We start from the raw sequence: 12,918 nt of genomic DNA, 5'->3' as shown, positions 1-12,918 counted from the left end.
TCTAGTGGAGTGAAACCCACTGAGATTTTTAGAAAACCCCACAAAGTTTTTAAGAAAATTGTTCTGGCTGGCTGGGCGTGGTGGCTCATGCCTGTAATCCCAGCATTTTAGGAGGCCTAGGCAGGTGGATCACCTGAGGTCAGGAGTTTGAGACCAGACTGGCCAACATGGTGAAACCCTGTCTCTACTAAACATAACAAATTAGCCGGGTGTGTTGGTGGGTGCCTGTAATCCCAGCTACTTGGGAGGCTGAGGCAGGAGAATCGCTTGAACCCAAGAGGCAGAAGTTGCAGTGAGCTGAGATCACGCCATTGCACTCCAGTCTGGGAAACAAGAGCAAAACTCCATCTTGGAAAAAAAAGAAAATTGTTCTGGCTGAAGAATAATTCCAGTTCCACAATGAGCTGGAACTTAAAAGGCAGAGAATACAAAATTAAAAGAGAACTTTGAACTCCCCTTTTCCATCTAGGAGGCAGGTTAAATTTAATTGCTAACTCATTTTCTTATGGAAAATAAAGGTTTCAACTCAGGAGGTAGAACCAAAAGCTACAGAGAACAACTCACAGAGAGTAAATTGAACATTAATGAAGGAATTGGCAGCGTGTTCTCAGGTGTGTTTCAGAGTTGCTACAGGCTAGTGACAGCTGTGTGCCACATTTTCCCCATTTTTGAACAGGACTGTCTATAGGAGTTATCTTATACTTCTCCCACCATTGTATTATGGACATGCATCTGTGAGGATAGCTAACTTGTTTTTTTCAAAGCCGTTCAGATTGAGAAGAAGGATATTCAAGGAGCTATACCCAAGGGACTGTTCTGAGCCTCATCTATACCTGGATCTGATATAGATGATGAAATATTGGACCTTCAGCCTGAGTGCGATGCTATAATGAAATGAGATTTTTGGGGGAGAGGGTATAGAAGAGGAATGGGTGTTATTTTACATGTGGAGGAATATATGGCCAGAAGGCAGACTGTATTTTCCAAAGATGGTTACAATTATTTCCCATTCCACATGCTCTTCTCCAGAACCTTGCCACTCTCCTTTCAAGAGGCAGACTATGCTCTCCTTGAACTTTGGTTAGCCTTTGACTGCCTTGTTCAATAGAGCATGGGAGAGTGATAGTATGTATAATAGCTTCCAAGACAAAGCTGAACAAAGATCATGCAGAATTGCTTGCTAGGCTTGCTAGGCTCTCTTGGAGACTCTACTTTTATGGCAGGGAGGTTGGTGCTGGCTGTCAATTGGGAACTCAGGAAGGGATATGATTTAGGGGGTTCTCAATTTCTCTCCATCTGGGCCTTCTTGCTAATTACTTGGGCTGAGTTTCAACCCCTCAGTCAAATTACCGCAGCCCGTGTCACTTCGAACGGTGGTGATCCATTCCTACCCAGTCCTGTCCCATTTGCAGACTCTTGAGAAAAATACATGGTTAGTGTTTTAAGCTGCTGTTTTAGGGTGGTTTGCTACACAACAATAGATAACTGAAACACACCTGAAAACATAGTCACATAAAACAAAAACAATCTATTTTGCTCACAAATCTGCAGTTTGGACAGGGCTTGAGAGGGACATCACTGCTCAGTGGAGGTTATGTGAAGTCTCCACCGAGATTTAAATGGCTGGGGGCTAGAATGATCTGGAGGTGTTTTTCACTCACATGTCTGGCACTTGGGCTGAGATAACTGAGACGCTGACCACAATTGGGACTGTCACAGGAGTGCCTGTGGTTGGCTTATACATGTATTTTAAGCTTCCTCACAGCATCACAGCATCACATCCTCAAGGTAGTCAAACTTCTTTTTGTTTTTTTTTTTTTTGAGACAGAGTCTCGCTGTGTTGCCCAGGCTGGAGTGCAGTGGTGTGATCTTGACTCATTGCAACCTCTGCCTCTCAGGTTTGGGAGATTCTCCTGCCTCAGCCTCCTAAGTAGCTGAGATTACAGGCACCCAACACCACACCTGGCTACTTTTTTGTATTTTTAGTAGAGATGGGGTTTCACCATGTTGGTTAGGCTGGTCTCGAACTCCCGACCTCAGGTGATCCTCCTGCTTTGGCCTCTCGAAGTGCTGGGATTACAGGTGTAAGCCACAATGCCTGGCCTAATTTTTGTATTTTTAGTAGAGATGGGGTTTCACCATGTTGGTCAGGCTGGTCTCAAACTCTAGACCTCAGGTGATCTGCCTGCCTCGGCCTCTCAAAGTGCTGGGATTATAGGCATGAGCCACAGCGCCTGTCCCAAACTTCTTACATAGTGGCTCAAGCTCCAAAGGCAGGTATTCCTGGCAAACACGGTAGAATCCTCATGGCGTTCTATGACCTCGCCTGCAAAGTCACTGCCGCTCTACTCTAGTGACTGAAACAGTCACAAGTTCATCCAGATTTGAAGGAAGGGGACATAGGTCTCCCATCTCTCTTTTTTTTTGAAACGGGGTCTTGCTCTGTCGCCCAGGCTGGAGTGCAGTGGCATGATCTCGGCTCACTGCAAGTTCTGCCTCCCGGGTTCACACCATTCTCCTGCCTCAGCCTCCCAAGTAGCTGGGACTACAGGCGCCTGCCACCACACCTGGCTATATTTTTTTTTTTTTTTTTTTTTGTATTTTTAGTAGAGACGGGGTTTCACCATGTTAACCAGGATGGTCTTGATCTCCGGACCTCGTGATCCACCCACCTTGGCCTCCCAAAGTGCTGGGATTACAGGCATGAGCCACTGCACCCGGCAGGTCTCCCATCTTTTGATGAGGGAAATGCCAATGAATTTACAGCTATGTTTTAAAATTACCATAAACAGGCCTGGTGCAGTGGCTCACACCTGTAATCCCAGTACTTTGGGAGGCTGAGGCAGGTGGATCACTTGAGGTCAGGAGTTAAAGACCAGCCTGGCCAATATGGCAAAACCCCATCTCTACAAAAGAAATAAAAGGCCAGGCACGGTGGCTAATGCCTGTAATCCCAGCACTTTGGGAAGCCGAGGCAGATGGATCACAAGGTCAGGGATTTGAGACCAGCCTGGCCAATATGGTAAAACCCTGTCTCTACTAAAAATACAAAAATTAGCCAGGCATGGTGGCAGGCACCTGTAGTCCCAGCTACTCAAGAGGCTGAGGCAGGAGAATTGCTTGAACCTGGGAGGCAGAGGTTGTGGTGAGCCGAGATTGTGCCATTGCACTCCAGCCTGGGCTACAGAGCAAGACTCCTTCTCAAAAAAAAAAAAAAAAAAAGAAAAAGAAAAGAAAAGAAAAAAGAAAAAAAAAAGAAAAAGAAATACAAAAATTAGCTGGGCGTGCTGGCACATGCCTATAGTCTGAGCTACTTGGGAGGCTGAGGCAGGAGGATCACTTGAACCCGGGAGACAGAGGTTACAGTGAGCTGAGATGGTGCCACTGCACCCCAGCCTGGCCAACACAGCAAGACTCTGTCTCAAATAAATAAATAAATAATGGCTGGGCATGGTGGCTCACCCCTGTAATCCCAGCACTTTGGGAGGCCGAGGCAGGTGGATCATGAGGTCAGGAGATCGAGACCATCCTGGCTAACATGGCGAAACCCTGTCTCTACTAAAAATACAAAAAATTAGCCAGGTGTGGTGGCGGGCTCTGTAGTCCCAGCTACTTGGGAGGCAGAGGCAGGGAGAATGGCATGAACCTGGTAGGCGGAGCTTGCAGTGAGCTGAGATTGCGCCACTGCACTCCAGCCTGGGTGACAGAGCAAGACTCTATCTCAAAAAAATAAAAAAATAAAAAATTAATAAATAAATAAAATAAAATTACCATAAAGTTTTACTGTGATAAGCATAGTTTTTCTTTGTATTTATTCTGCCTGGCATTTACAATTCTTCTTGAATATGTGGCTTGATGTCTTTGACATCAGTTTTGGAAATTTCTCAGCCATTATCTTTTCAAATACACTTATATTAATAAATGCTATGTAAGCTGGGCGCGGTGGCTCATGCCTGTAATCCCAGCAATTTGGGAGACCGAGGCAGGTGGATCACTTGACATCAGGAGTTCGAGACCAGCCTGGCCAACATAGTGAAACCCTGTCTCTACTAAAAATACAAAAATTAGCCGGGCATGGTGGCACATGCCTGTAATCCCAGCTACTCGGGAGGCTGAGGCAGGAGAATCGCTTGAACCCAGAAGGCAGAGGTTGCAGTGAGCTGAGATCATGCCACTGCACTCCAGCCTGGGCAACAGAGTGACTCTGTCTCAAAAAAAAAAAAAAATAATAATAATAAATGCTATGTAGTGTCAATGTCAAGGAGACAAAGGAGTGATTCCTCTAGGATTACCACAGTATGATTTTCCAAGTTCTATTCTTTTTCGTTTGAAACAGGGTCTCGCTGTGTTGCCTGGGCTGGAGTGCAGTGGTGCAATCACGGCTCACTGCACCAATCTTGACCTCCCGGGCTCAAGCAATCGTCCCACCTGAGTCTCTCGAGTAGCTGGGACTACAGGTGTGTACCATGTTTGGCTAATTTTTGTAGGGATTGGGTTTTGCCATGTTGCCTAAGCTGGTCATGAAATCCTGAGCTCAAGCAATCTGCCTCCCTTGACTTCCCAAAGTACTGGGATTATAGGTGTGAGCCACTGTACTCGGCCCCAGGGTCTGCTCTTAGAGACAGGAAGTGAGAGGGAAAATAGATCGTAGTAATTCACCCTTGGAAGAGAGTATAGACTTAACTATTCTAGAGACAGATCTCATGTCCTCCTGTCAAAAGATTCTTCTCTGACGTTTATAATGAAAAGGTCAGCTGCCTTTCCTCATATTAACACCCCTCTGTATGTTTCTGGCCAAAGAAAATTCTACCCTGCTACTGATGGTTGAACAGCAAACATTAAGTGACCATTCTTTCATAGTGATGGAAAAAGTCACCAGCTTTAAAGCTCACCTATGACTCAAAACATTAACTAAAAAAATCTAGAAGGAAACACAAATGTTAACTGGTGGGAATGTTTTTCACTTATATGTGTCATATGCCTCTTAATCTTCTACAACAAGCAAGTTACATTAGTAAAACTAACGACAAAGCTTATTCAACAAAGTTACGTAAAATACACCATTAATGACAAAGACATGGCTTTAATGTTATCCAGGAGACATCTGATTCACATAGGGTTATTGAACACTAGAATCTGATCTTGAATCTCTCATGTCAACAACAGACAAATGCATTACAATTTAGGGACAGCTGTTTTCTGGGTACCTCCCAGGTGTTTGCAGAAGAAGGCTAGAATTTGCTTCCAGGCATCTTCCTGGGCCTTAGAATGAGCCCTGGGCTCCCCACCCCATATAACATGTTTGTTCAGTAATCTGTGAAGGGAAGCTGGGCACAGGGGGAAGTAAGGAGGCTCGATGTAATGCCCAGTCCCAGGGTAACAGATGATCTGGGGTTTTTCCTTTCCATGGGCCTGTAACCGTTCAGAGACTGTTTGGGCATACAACTCACTTCTCCAGTTATGGTCATCCTGACCAACAATGAGCAGGATGGGCCCCTGGGCCTTCTCTATTGGAATCATGCTGGGGTTCTTGTACCCTCCTACAAGAGCATTCCTTATATCCACGATGTCCACGAGGCCTGAGAAAGCTACCTTGATTCTCCTCAGGTCATAGCCCAATGGTGGAATGCTACTGTGCTTATAGTTGATGGCTGTGTTCCCACTGATCCCAGATCCATTGATGGAAACTGTGGCTGAGACATTCTTCAAGAATGAGGCCATTGAGAGACAAATATCAGCTCCTAGAGAAATGCCCAAAAGCCCAATGCCTGGGCCTTTTACCTGGAAGAAAAGAAGAGAGGAGAGTTGAGTCAATAACTTATCCAGACTGGGTGCGGTGGCTCATGCCTGTAATCCCAACACTCTGCGAGGCGGAGGCGGGCGGATCACTTGAGGTCAGGAGTTTGAGACCAGCCTGGTCAACATGGCAGAACCCTGTCTCTATTAAAAACACACAAAAAAATTAGCCGAGTGTGGTGGCGCACGCCTCTAATCCCAGTTACCTGGGAGGCTGATGCAGGAGAATTGCTTGAGCCCAGGAGGCGGAGGTTGCAGTGAGCCGAGATTGCGCCACTGCGCTCCAGCTTGGGTGACAAAGCGAGACTCCGTCTCAAAAGATAAATAAATAAATAAATAAATAAATAAATAAATAAATAAATAAATAACTTATCCAATTCAAAAACACTTTTCTAAAAGGCAAACAGAGATGCTGCTAGCTTTAATCTGGGAATCATCCACAAGAAAATCAACCTCAGCTGACAGGGGAGTTTCTTCCCATGTGCAGAATATCTGGCTGAACACATGGCAAACAAATCTTAAAATCACTGAAAAACTTGGAAACTGATTATAAGCATTTCAGAGAATTATCCACTAGAGAATGCTGAGCCACAGAGCCCATCAAGTTCAGGGCCACATTCAGGTAGGTCTGACTGAAGTCTTCATGTGGCAATGCATCCAATAGTGTGGAACCAAGTTCTGTTTCAAGATGTGAATCATTCATCAGATCATTTGCCATATGTATTGGCAAATGATTACAAAGCAAGACTTCAGAGTAAGTAAGTTTGCTCTTGGCTTCTGAAAGGGGTGGACAAGTTCTGACCAAAATCTGAGAACATACTCTGACACCAGGAAATTAAAATTTAAAAACAAGCATGCAAAGACAGTAGATTAGAAATTCAATTTGCAATATACAGATAATATTTAATATTACTAAATAAAATCTCATGTGGATTTTACAATTAATTCTATATAAAAAATTCATCTGACAGAAAAAGTGGAAATAGCACCTTAAGCCAAGGAAGTCTCCAGAAGAAATCTTTGTGAAAGAGGAACAAAGCAGCATTTCTGCACGTGGTAAAGGTTACACTCTCTATGGAGATATTTCTAGAGAGACTGATTAAATAAAGGACATGAGGAGAACCTGGGGATGTTGAAGCATGTAGCATACGGCTTCTTCGAAGTACTCCAGGAATATGTTGTCCATGTTATTGGGGAGATCTTCAAAGTTATAATAAGCTAGAGCCAACGTGGCAAAGCCATGGCCAGCAAGGAGGCTGGCTCGATATTCCAAGAGGCCCCCTCCAATACCAAAGATGTCAATGATCCCTGGGAAGGGTCCAGGTCCTAGAGAACAAAATATTATAAATGTAAGCCATTATACAATTTAAAGAATTTGCTTTCCTGGCTGGACACAGTGGTTCATGCTTGTAATCTCAGCACTTTAGGAGGCCAAGGCAGGAGGATTGCTTGAGGCCAGGAGTTCAAGACCAGCCTGGACAATGTAGTGAGACCCCATCTCTACAATCTTTTTTTTTTTTTTAAATTAGTCAGTGTAGTGTTGCATGCCTGTAGTCCTAGCTACTTGGGAGGCAATGGAGGGAGGATCACTTGAGCCCCGGAGGTCGAGGTTGCAGTGAGGTGTGACCACACCACTGCACTCCAGCGTGGGCAACAGAGACAGACACTGTCTCAAAAAAAAAAAAAAAGAAAAGAAAAAAATTGAAACAAAACTTTATGTTCTGTTGCATCAGCCCTCTGGTTTTTAGTGTACTGATATTTCAGGTGTCTATGTAGAAAGGGAGGAAAGAAAAAGAAATACCCAGAGATGGTTTTAGGTGAGAAAGGCAGTGGAGTCTGAAGTGTGACCTGTGATAAAGCAGCACATGAATAAGTGGAGAAGAGACAGTGTGCCTAGAACACTAGAGAAGACGACATGGTAATAGCTTCATTCACTGTCATCATTCTGCCTTAGACAAGTCAGGCTGATGCCTGTAGAAATCTGTAGGGTAGTGATTAATAGCAAAGTGGATAATGTACCTGACGACCTGAACCTGTTTTTTCATCTGCAGAATAACAATACCAACTTCATTGGGATATTATAGAGACTAACTGATAGAATGCAAGTAAAAACCGTAGTACACAGCCTAACAAAAAATCCTTTTTTTTCTTTTTTCTTTTTTTGAGACGGAGTCTCACTCTGTCGCCCAGGCTGGAGTGCAGTGGTGCGATCTCGGCTCACTGCAACCTCCATCTCCCAGGTTCAAGCGATTCTCGTGCCTCAGCCTCCCGAGTGGCTGGGACTACAGGCGTGTGCCACCAGGCTGGACTAATTTTTGTATTTTCAGTAGAGTCAGGGTTTCACCATGTTGGCCAGGCTGGTCTCAAACTCCTGATCTCAAGTGATCCGCCCATCTCGGCCTCCCAAAGTGCTGGGATTACAGGTGTTAGTCACCACGCCCGGTACCAAACCCTCTATTTTGGTAGAGTGGCCACTGACATAGTCAATGTTAGCTTCTCTGATCTTGCTCCGAAACCAAACCAGTGCTAAATCAGCACTGGAAACAAACGGAGACTCAGGCCACTGACGCTCACACCTCCCGCCAGCAGCCCGGCTCACCTGGCGGCAGGAAGAGCGTGGCGCGCACCCGGCCCGCTCGCACGGACTGGCGCCGCACCCCTGGCGGGAGGAAGTGGCGCTCGTGCTGCGCCTGGCACAGCAGCCGTCCAGGCTCGGGGTCGTGGCCGTCCAGCACCTCCAACTCCACGACAAAAGGAATCTGTACGTCCCGCTTCAGGAAGCGCCAAAAAGGCTTCTCGGGTTCCAGGGCCCAGAGCAGCCCCATGGGCTCGAGTCCCGCGAAGCTGCCGCCCAGCGCGGGTGCGCGCTCCAGGTCCAGCTCCCCGCGGGCGTCGGCGCAGTAGCGCGCGTGGGCCCGGAAGAGCGCGCCCTTCTCGTCGCGCAGGGACGCGCGCAGCGTGACCCGCTGCTCCGGGGCCAGGCCGCGCACGGCAATGCGCACCGGCTCGTTCCAGCAGCAGCGGCCTGGGGGCTCCAGGATCAGCGTTGCTGACATCTCGGAGCCGGAGCGGGGAATTCAAAGGTCGAGGCCCGAGACCCGTCCAAGATCGTGGCAAGCGCGCCGAATGTCCGGACGGCGTCCGGCGTCCCCTGGTGCCGGAAGCTGCCGGTGGCTGAGCAGTCCCAGAAAGCCCCTGGGACTTCAGACCGGTTAACCCGGCGCTCCGGACTCGTCTGAGGCAAAAGTAGCCAGGCTCCTCTTCAGGGTCGTCTCCTTGGGCCCCGGGGCGCGCAAGGTGTGGCGCCCAACCCACCCCGTAGAAAGCCTCTCTGCCTCACACCACCCTCGGTTGTTGGAATGAAAGTTGTTGGATGATCAATTTGTGGTGAAACCAGAAGCCAATGAGATCAAGCCAAATTCCAGCCTTTCATGGGCTCCATGGAAGGTTTTGTTTTTAACTTTTTTTTTTTTTTTTTGAAACGGAGTCTCCTGTCGCCCAGGCTGGAGTGCAGTGGCGCTTCGGCTCACTGCAATCTCCGCCTCCTGGGTTCAAGCGATTCTCCTGCCTCAGCCTCCCGAGTACCTGGGATTACAGGCGCGCGGCACCATGCCGCTAATTTTTGTATTTTTAGTAAAGAGGGAGTTACACCATGTTGGCCAGGCTGGTGTTGAACTCCTGACTTCAAGTAATCTTCTCGCCTTGGCCTCCCAAAGTGCTAGGGATTACAGGCGTGAGCCGCTGCGCCCGGCCTGCTTTTTTGTTGTATTTGAGACAGGGTCTCTCTCTGTCATCCAGGCTGCAAGGCGGTGGCTCGATCACAGGTCACTGCAGCCTCCACCTCCCAGGCTCAAGTGATCCTCCTGTCTCAGCCTTCGGAGTAGCTGTGACTACAGACAGCGCACCACCATGCCACGTTAATTTTTAAATGTTTATTTTTAGAGAGGAGGTGTCACCCTGTTTCCCAGGCTGGTCTCGAACTCCTGAGCACAAACTATCCTCCTGCCTCTGTAGTCCCAAAGTGCTAGTGATAGGTGACAGCATGCTGGCTGCCCTCGCTCGCTGTCGGCGCCTCCTCGGCCTTGGCGCCCACTCTGGCCGCGCTTGAGGAGCCCTTCAGCCTGCCGCTGCACTGTGGGAGCCCCTTTCTGGGCTGGCCAAGGCCGGAGTCGGCTCCCTCAGCTTACTGGGAGGTGTGGAGGGAGAGGCGCGGGCGGGCACCGGAGCTGTCCGCGGGGCTTGCGGGCCAGCGCGAGTTCCGGGTGGGCGTGGGCTCGGCGGCTCCGCACTTGGAGCGGCCGGCCGGCCCGCAATCCCCAGGCAGTGAAGGGCTTAGCACCTGGGGCAGCAGCTGCTGTGCTCGATTTCTCGCCGGGCCTTAGCTGCCTCCCCGCGGCGCAGGGCTCGGGACCTGCAGCCCGCCATGCCTGAGCCCCCGCCCCCGCCGTGAGCTTCTGCGCGCTCCGAGCCTCCTCAACGAGCTCCGCTCCCTGCTCCACTAACGCCCAGTCCCATCGACCACCCAAGGGCTGAGAAGTGCGGGCGCACGGCGCGGGACTGGCAGGCAGCTCCACCTGCGAACCCCGTGCGGGATCCACTGGGTGAAAGCCAGCTGGACTCCTGAGTCTGGTGGGGACTTGGAGAATCTTTATGTCTATCTAAGGGATTGTAAACACACCAATCAGCACCCTGTGTCTAGCTCAGGGTTTGTGAATGCACCAATCGGCACTCTGTATCTAGCTAATCCAGTGGGGAGGTGGAGAACTTTTGTGTCTAGCTCAGGGATTGTAAACGAACCAATCAGCACCCTGTCAAAACGGACCAATCGGCTCTCTGTAAAATGGGCCAATCAGCAGGATGTGGGTGGGGCCAGATAAGGGAATAAAAGCAGGCTGCCAGCGCCAAGAGTAGCCACCCGTTGGGGTTGTTTTTCATGTGGTAGGGAGGTTTGTTCTATTTCGTTTTGTAATAAAGGTAGCTCAGTTTTTGGGCCCGCAGTGCTCTTGTGAGCTGTAACACTCATTGCGAAGGTCTGCAGCTTCACTTCTGAAGCCTACCAGACCACGAACTCACCGGGAGGAACGAATAACTCCAGACATGCTGCCTTAAGAGCTGTAACACTCACCGCAAAGGTTTGCAGCTTCATTCCTGAGCCAGCGAGACCACGAACCCACCAGAAGGAACAAACTCTGAGCGCATGGGAACATCAGAAGGTACAATCTCCAGACACGCCGCCTTTAAGAACTGTAACACTCACCGCGAGGGTCTGTGGCTTCGTTCTTGAAGTCAGTGAGACCAAGACCAGTCTGGAAACACTAGGATTATAGGTGGGAGCTACCTGCCGTGCCTGGCCGTACATGTCAGTTTATTTAAAAAAAGCTTTTTGATGAAATATAAAGTAGTCTAGGCACAGGGGCACACACTTGTAATCTCAGCGCTGTGGGAGGCTGAGTTGGGTGGATCGCTTGAGGTTGGGAGATCTAGACAAGCCTGTCCAACATGGTGAAACCCGCCTCCACTAACAATACAAAAATTAGTGGGGCATGGTGATGCGCACCTGTAGTCTCAGCTACCTGGGAGGCTGAGGCAGGAGAATTGCTTGAACCTGGCAGGCAGAGAGAGGTTGCAGTAAGCTGAGATCATACCACTGCACTACAGCATCAGTGACAGAGCGAAACTTTCAAAAAAAGGAAAGGGAAAAAGGAGAAAAGAAAAAAGGGAAGGAAGAGAGAAAGCAAAACTATTGGAGATAGTAAAAAGATCAGTAGTTGCCAGGGATTGTGGGGAGGGAGGGATGAATAGTTGGAACAATTTTTAGGGCAGTGAAGCTATTCTGTATGATACTGTAATGTTGGATACATGTCATTAAACATTTGTCCAAAACTGTAGATGTAGAACAAACGAACCCTAAAGCAAACTAGAGATTTGGGGTGATAACGGTATGTCAGTGAAGGTTAATCAATTGTAACAGATGTACCATTCTGGTGGGGGATGTTGATAGTGGAGATAAGGGAACTATGCAAGTTTTGGGGGGCACAGGGAGTATATGGGTAATCACTACCTTCTGCTCAAGTTTGCTATGAACCTGAAACTGCTTTAAAATATAAAACGTAAAAAAAAAAGTAAACAACCCAGATAGCTCAGTTGGTAGAGCATCAGACTTTTAATCTGAGGGTCCAGGGTTCATGTCCCTGTTCGTTAATTTTTTTTAACTTTTTAATTAAATTAAACACAAAAAAGAAAAGTAAATGTATTGGATGGAAAATCAGGAGTGGGTCTGGCTTAACGTTTGATTGATCCAATGGCTAAATGATGACACCAGGAACCTCTTCTTTCTGTCTTCTCTGCCATTAATAACATGATAAGGTGGCTGTCAGCGTAATTGGGGCCTCATCCTTTTTTGCTTATGTTGAGTAGAAGGGAGAAGATTCAGATTTCTAAGAAAGGTCCAAGTCACATATTTTTTCCTGTCATTGAATGTTGAAGTTGGCTTAAACCAAATGGAGATTGCCACCATTGCCCCTGGGATCAGGGTGGAGTTAGCATTCCCTAGAACCCATAGCTGCAGGGGGAGAGGCAGTGAAATCAGGAATTCTCCTAAAAGAAGTGTAATATATGCTGAGCAGGTACCTGACAATGAGTGTAATGGAGGAACTTCTCATGACGGTACTGATGGCTTTTTGAAATCTAGGGCAGGAAAGGACGCTTTTAAAATTTAGAGAGATAGGCCAGGCGGTGGCTCACGCCTGTAATCCCAGCACCTTGGGAGGCTGAAGCTGGCGGATCACTTGAGGTCAGGAGTTTGAGAATAGCCTGGCCAAGATGGTGAAACCCTGTCTGTACTAAAAATACAAAAATTAGCTGGCCTGGTGGTACGGCCCTGTAATCCCAGCTACTGGAGAGGCTGAGGCAGGAGAATCGCTTGAACCCAGGAGGTGGAGGTTGCGGTGAGCCGAGATTGTGCCATTGCACTCCAGCCTGGGCAACAGGAACGAAACTCCGTCTCAAAAAAAAAAAAAAAAAAAAATTAGAGAAATAAAATGTGGGTCTAATAGGAGTTATGATTATTAATGGGGCAAATTAAGGAATTTGGAAGTTGGAGACTGACTTTGAGAAGACTAT

The 12,918-nt window shown here is 47.8% G+C and overlaps 1 protein-coding gene across 1 annotated transcript; it reads right to left on the bottom strand.

Moving 5' to 3' along the window:
* Nucleotides 1–5,063: 5,063 nt before the first annotated feature.
* ACOT4 (acyl-CoA thioesterase 4) lies at nt 5,064–9,152 on the bottom strand. The gene is made up of 3 exons (XM_004055419.5): nt 8,396–9,152; nt 6,920–7,122; nt 5,064–5,781 (listed from the first exon to the last, which is right to left on the bottom strand). The coding sequence occupies exons 1-3, from the start codon at nt 8,850–8,852 to the stop codon at nt 5,176–5,178; spliced, it is 1,266 nt and encodes a 421-aa protein (XP_004055467.3). The 5' UTR covers nt 8,853–9,152; the 3' UTR covers nt 5,064–5,175.
* Between the last annotated feature and the right edge of the window lie 3,766 nt (nt 9,153–12,918).

The sequence above is a fragment of the Gorilla gorilla genome, chromosome 15 (assembly GCF_029281585.2).
Source record: "Gorilla gorilla gorilla isolate KB3781 chromosome 15, NHGRI_mGorGor1-v2.1_pri, whole genome shotgun sequence".
NCBI classification, from domain to species: domain Eukaryota; kingdom Metazoa; phylum Chordata; class Mammalia; order Primates; family Hominidae; genus Gorilla; species Gorilla gorilla.
Note: the sequence above shows the minus strand (reverse complement) of the source record. Positions and strands in the feature narration are given on the sequence as shown.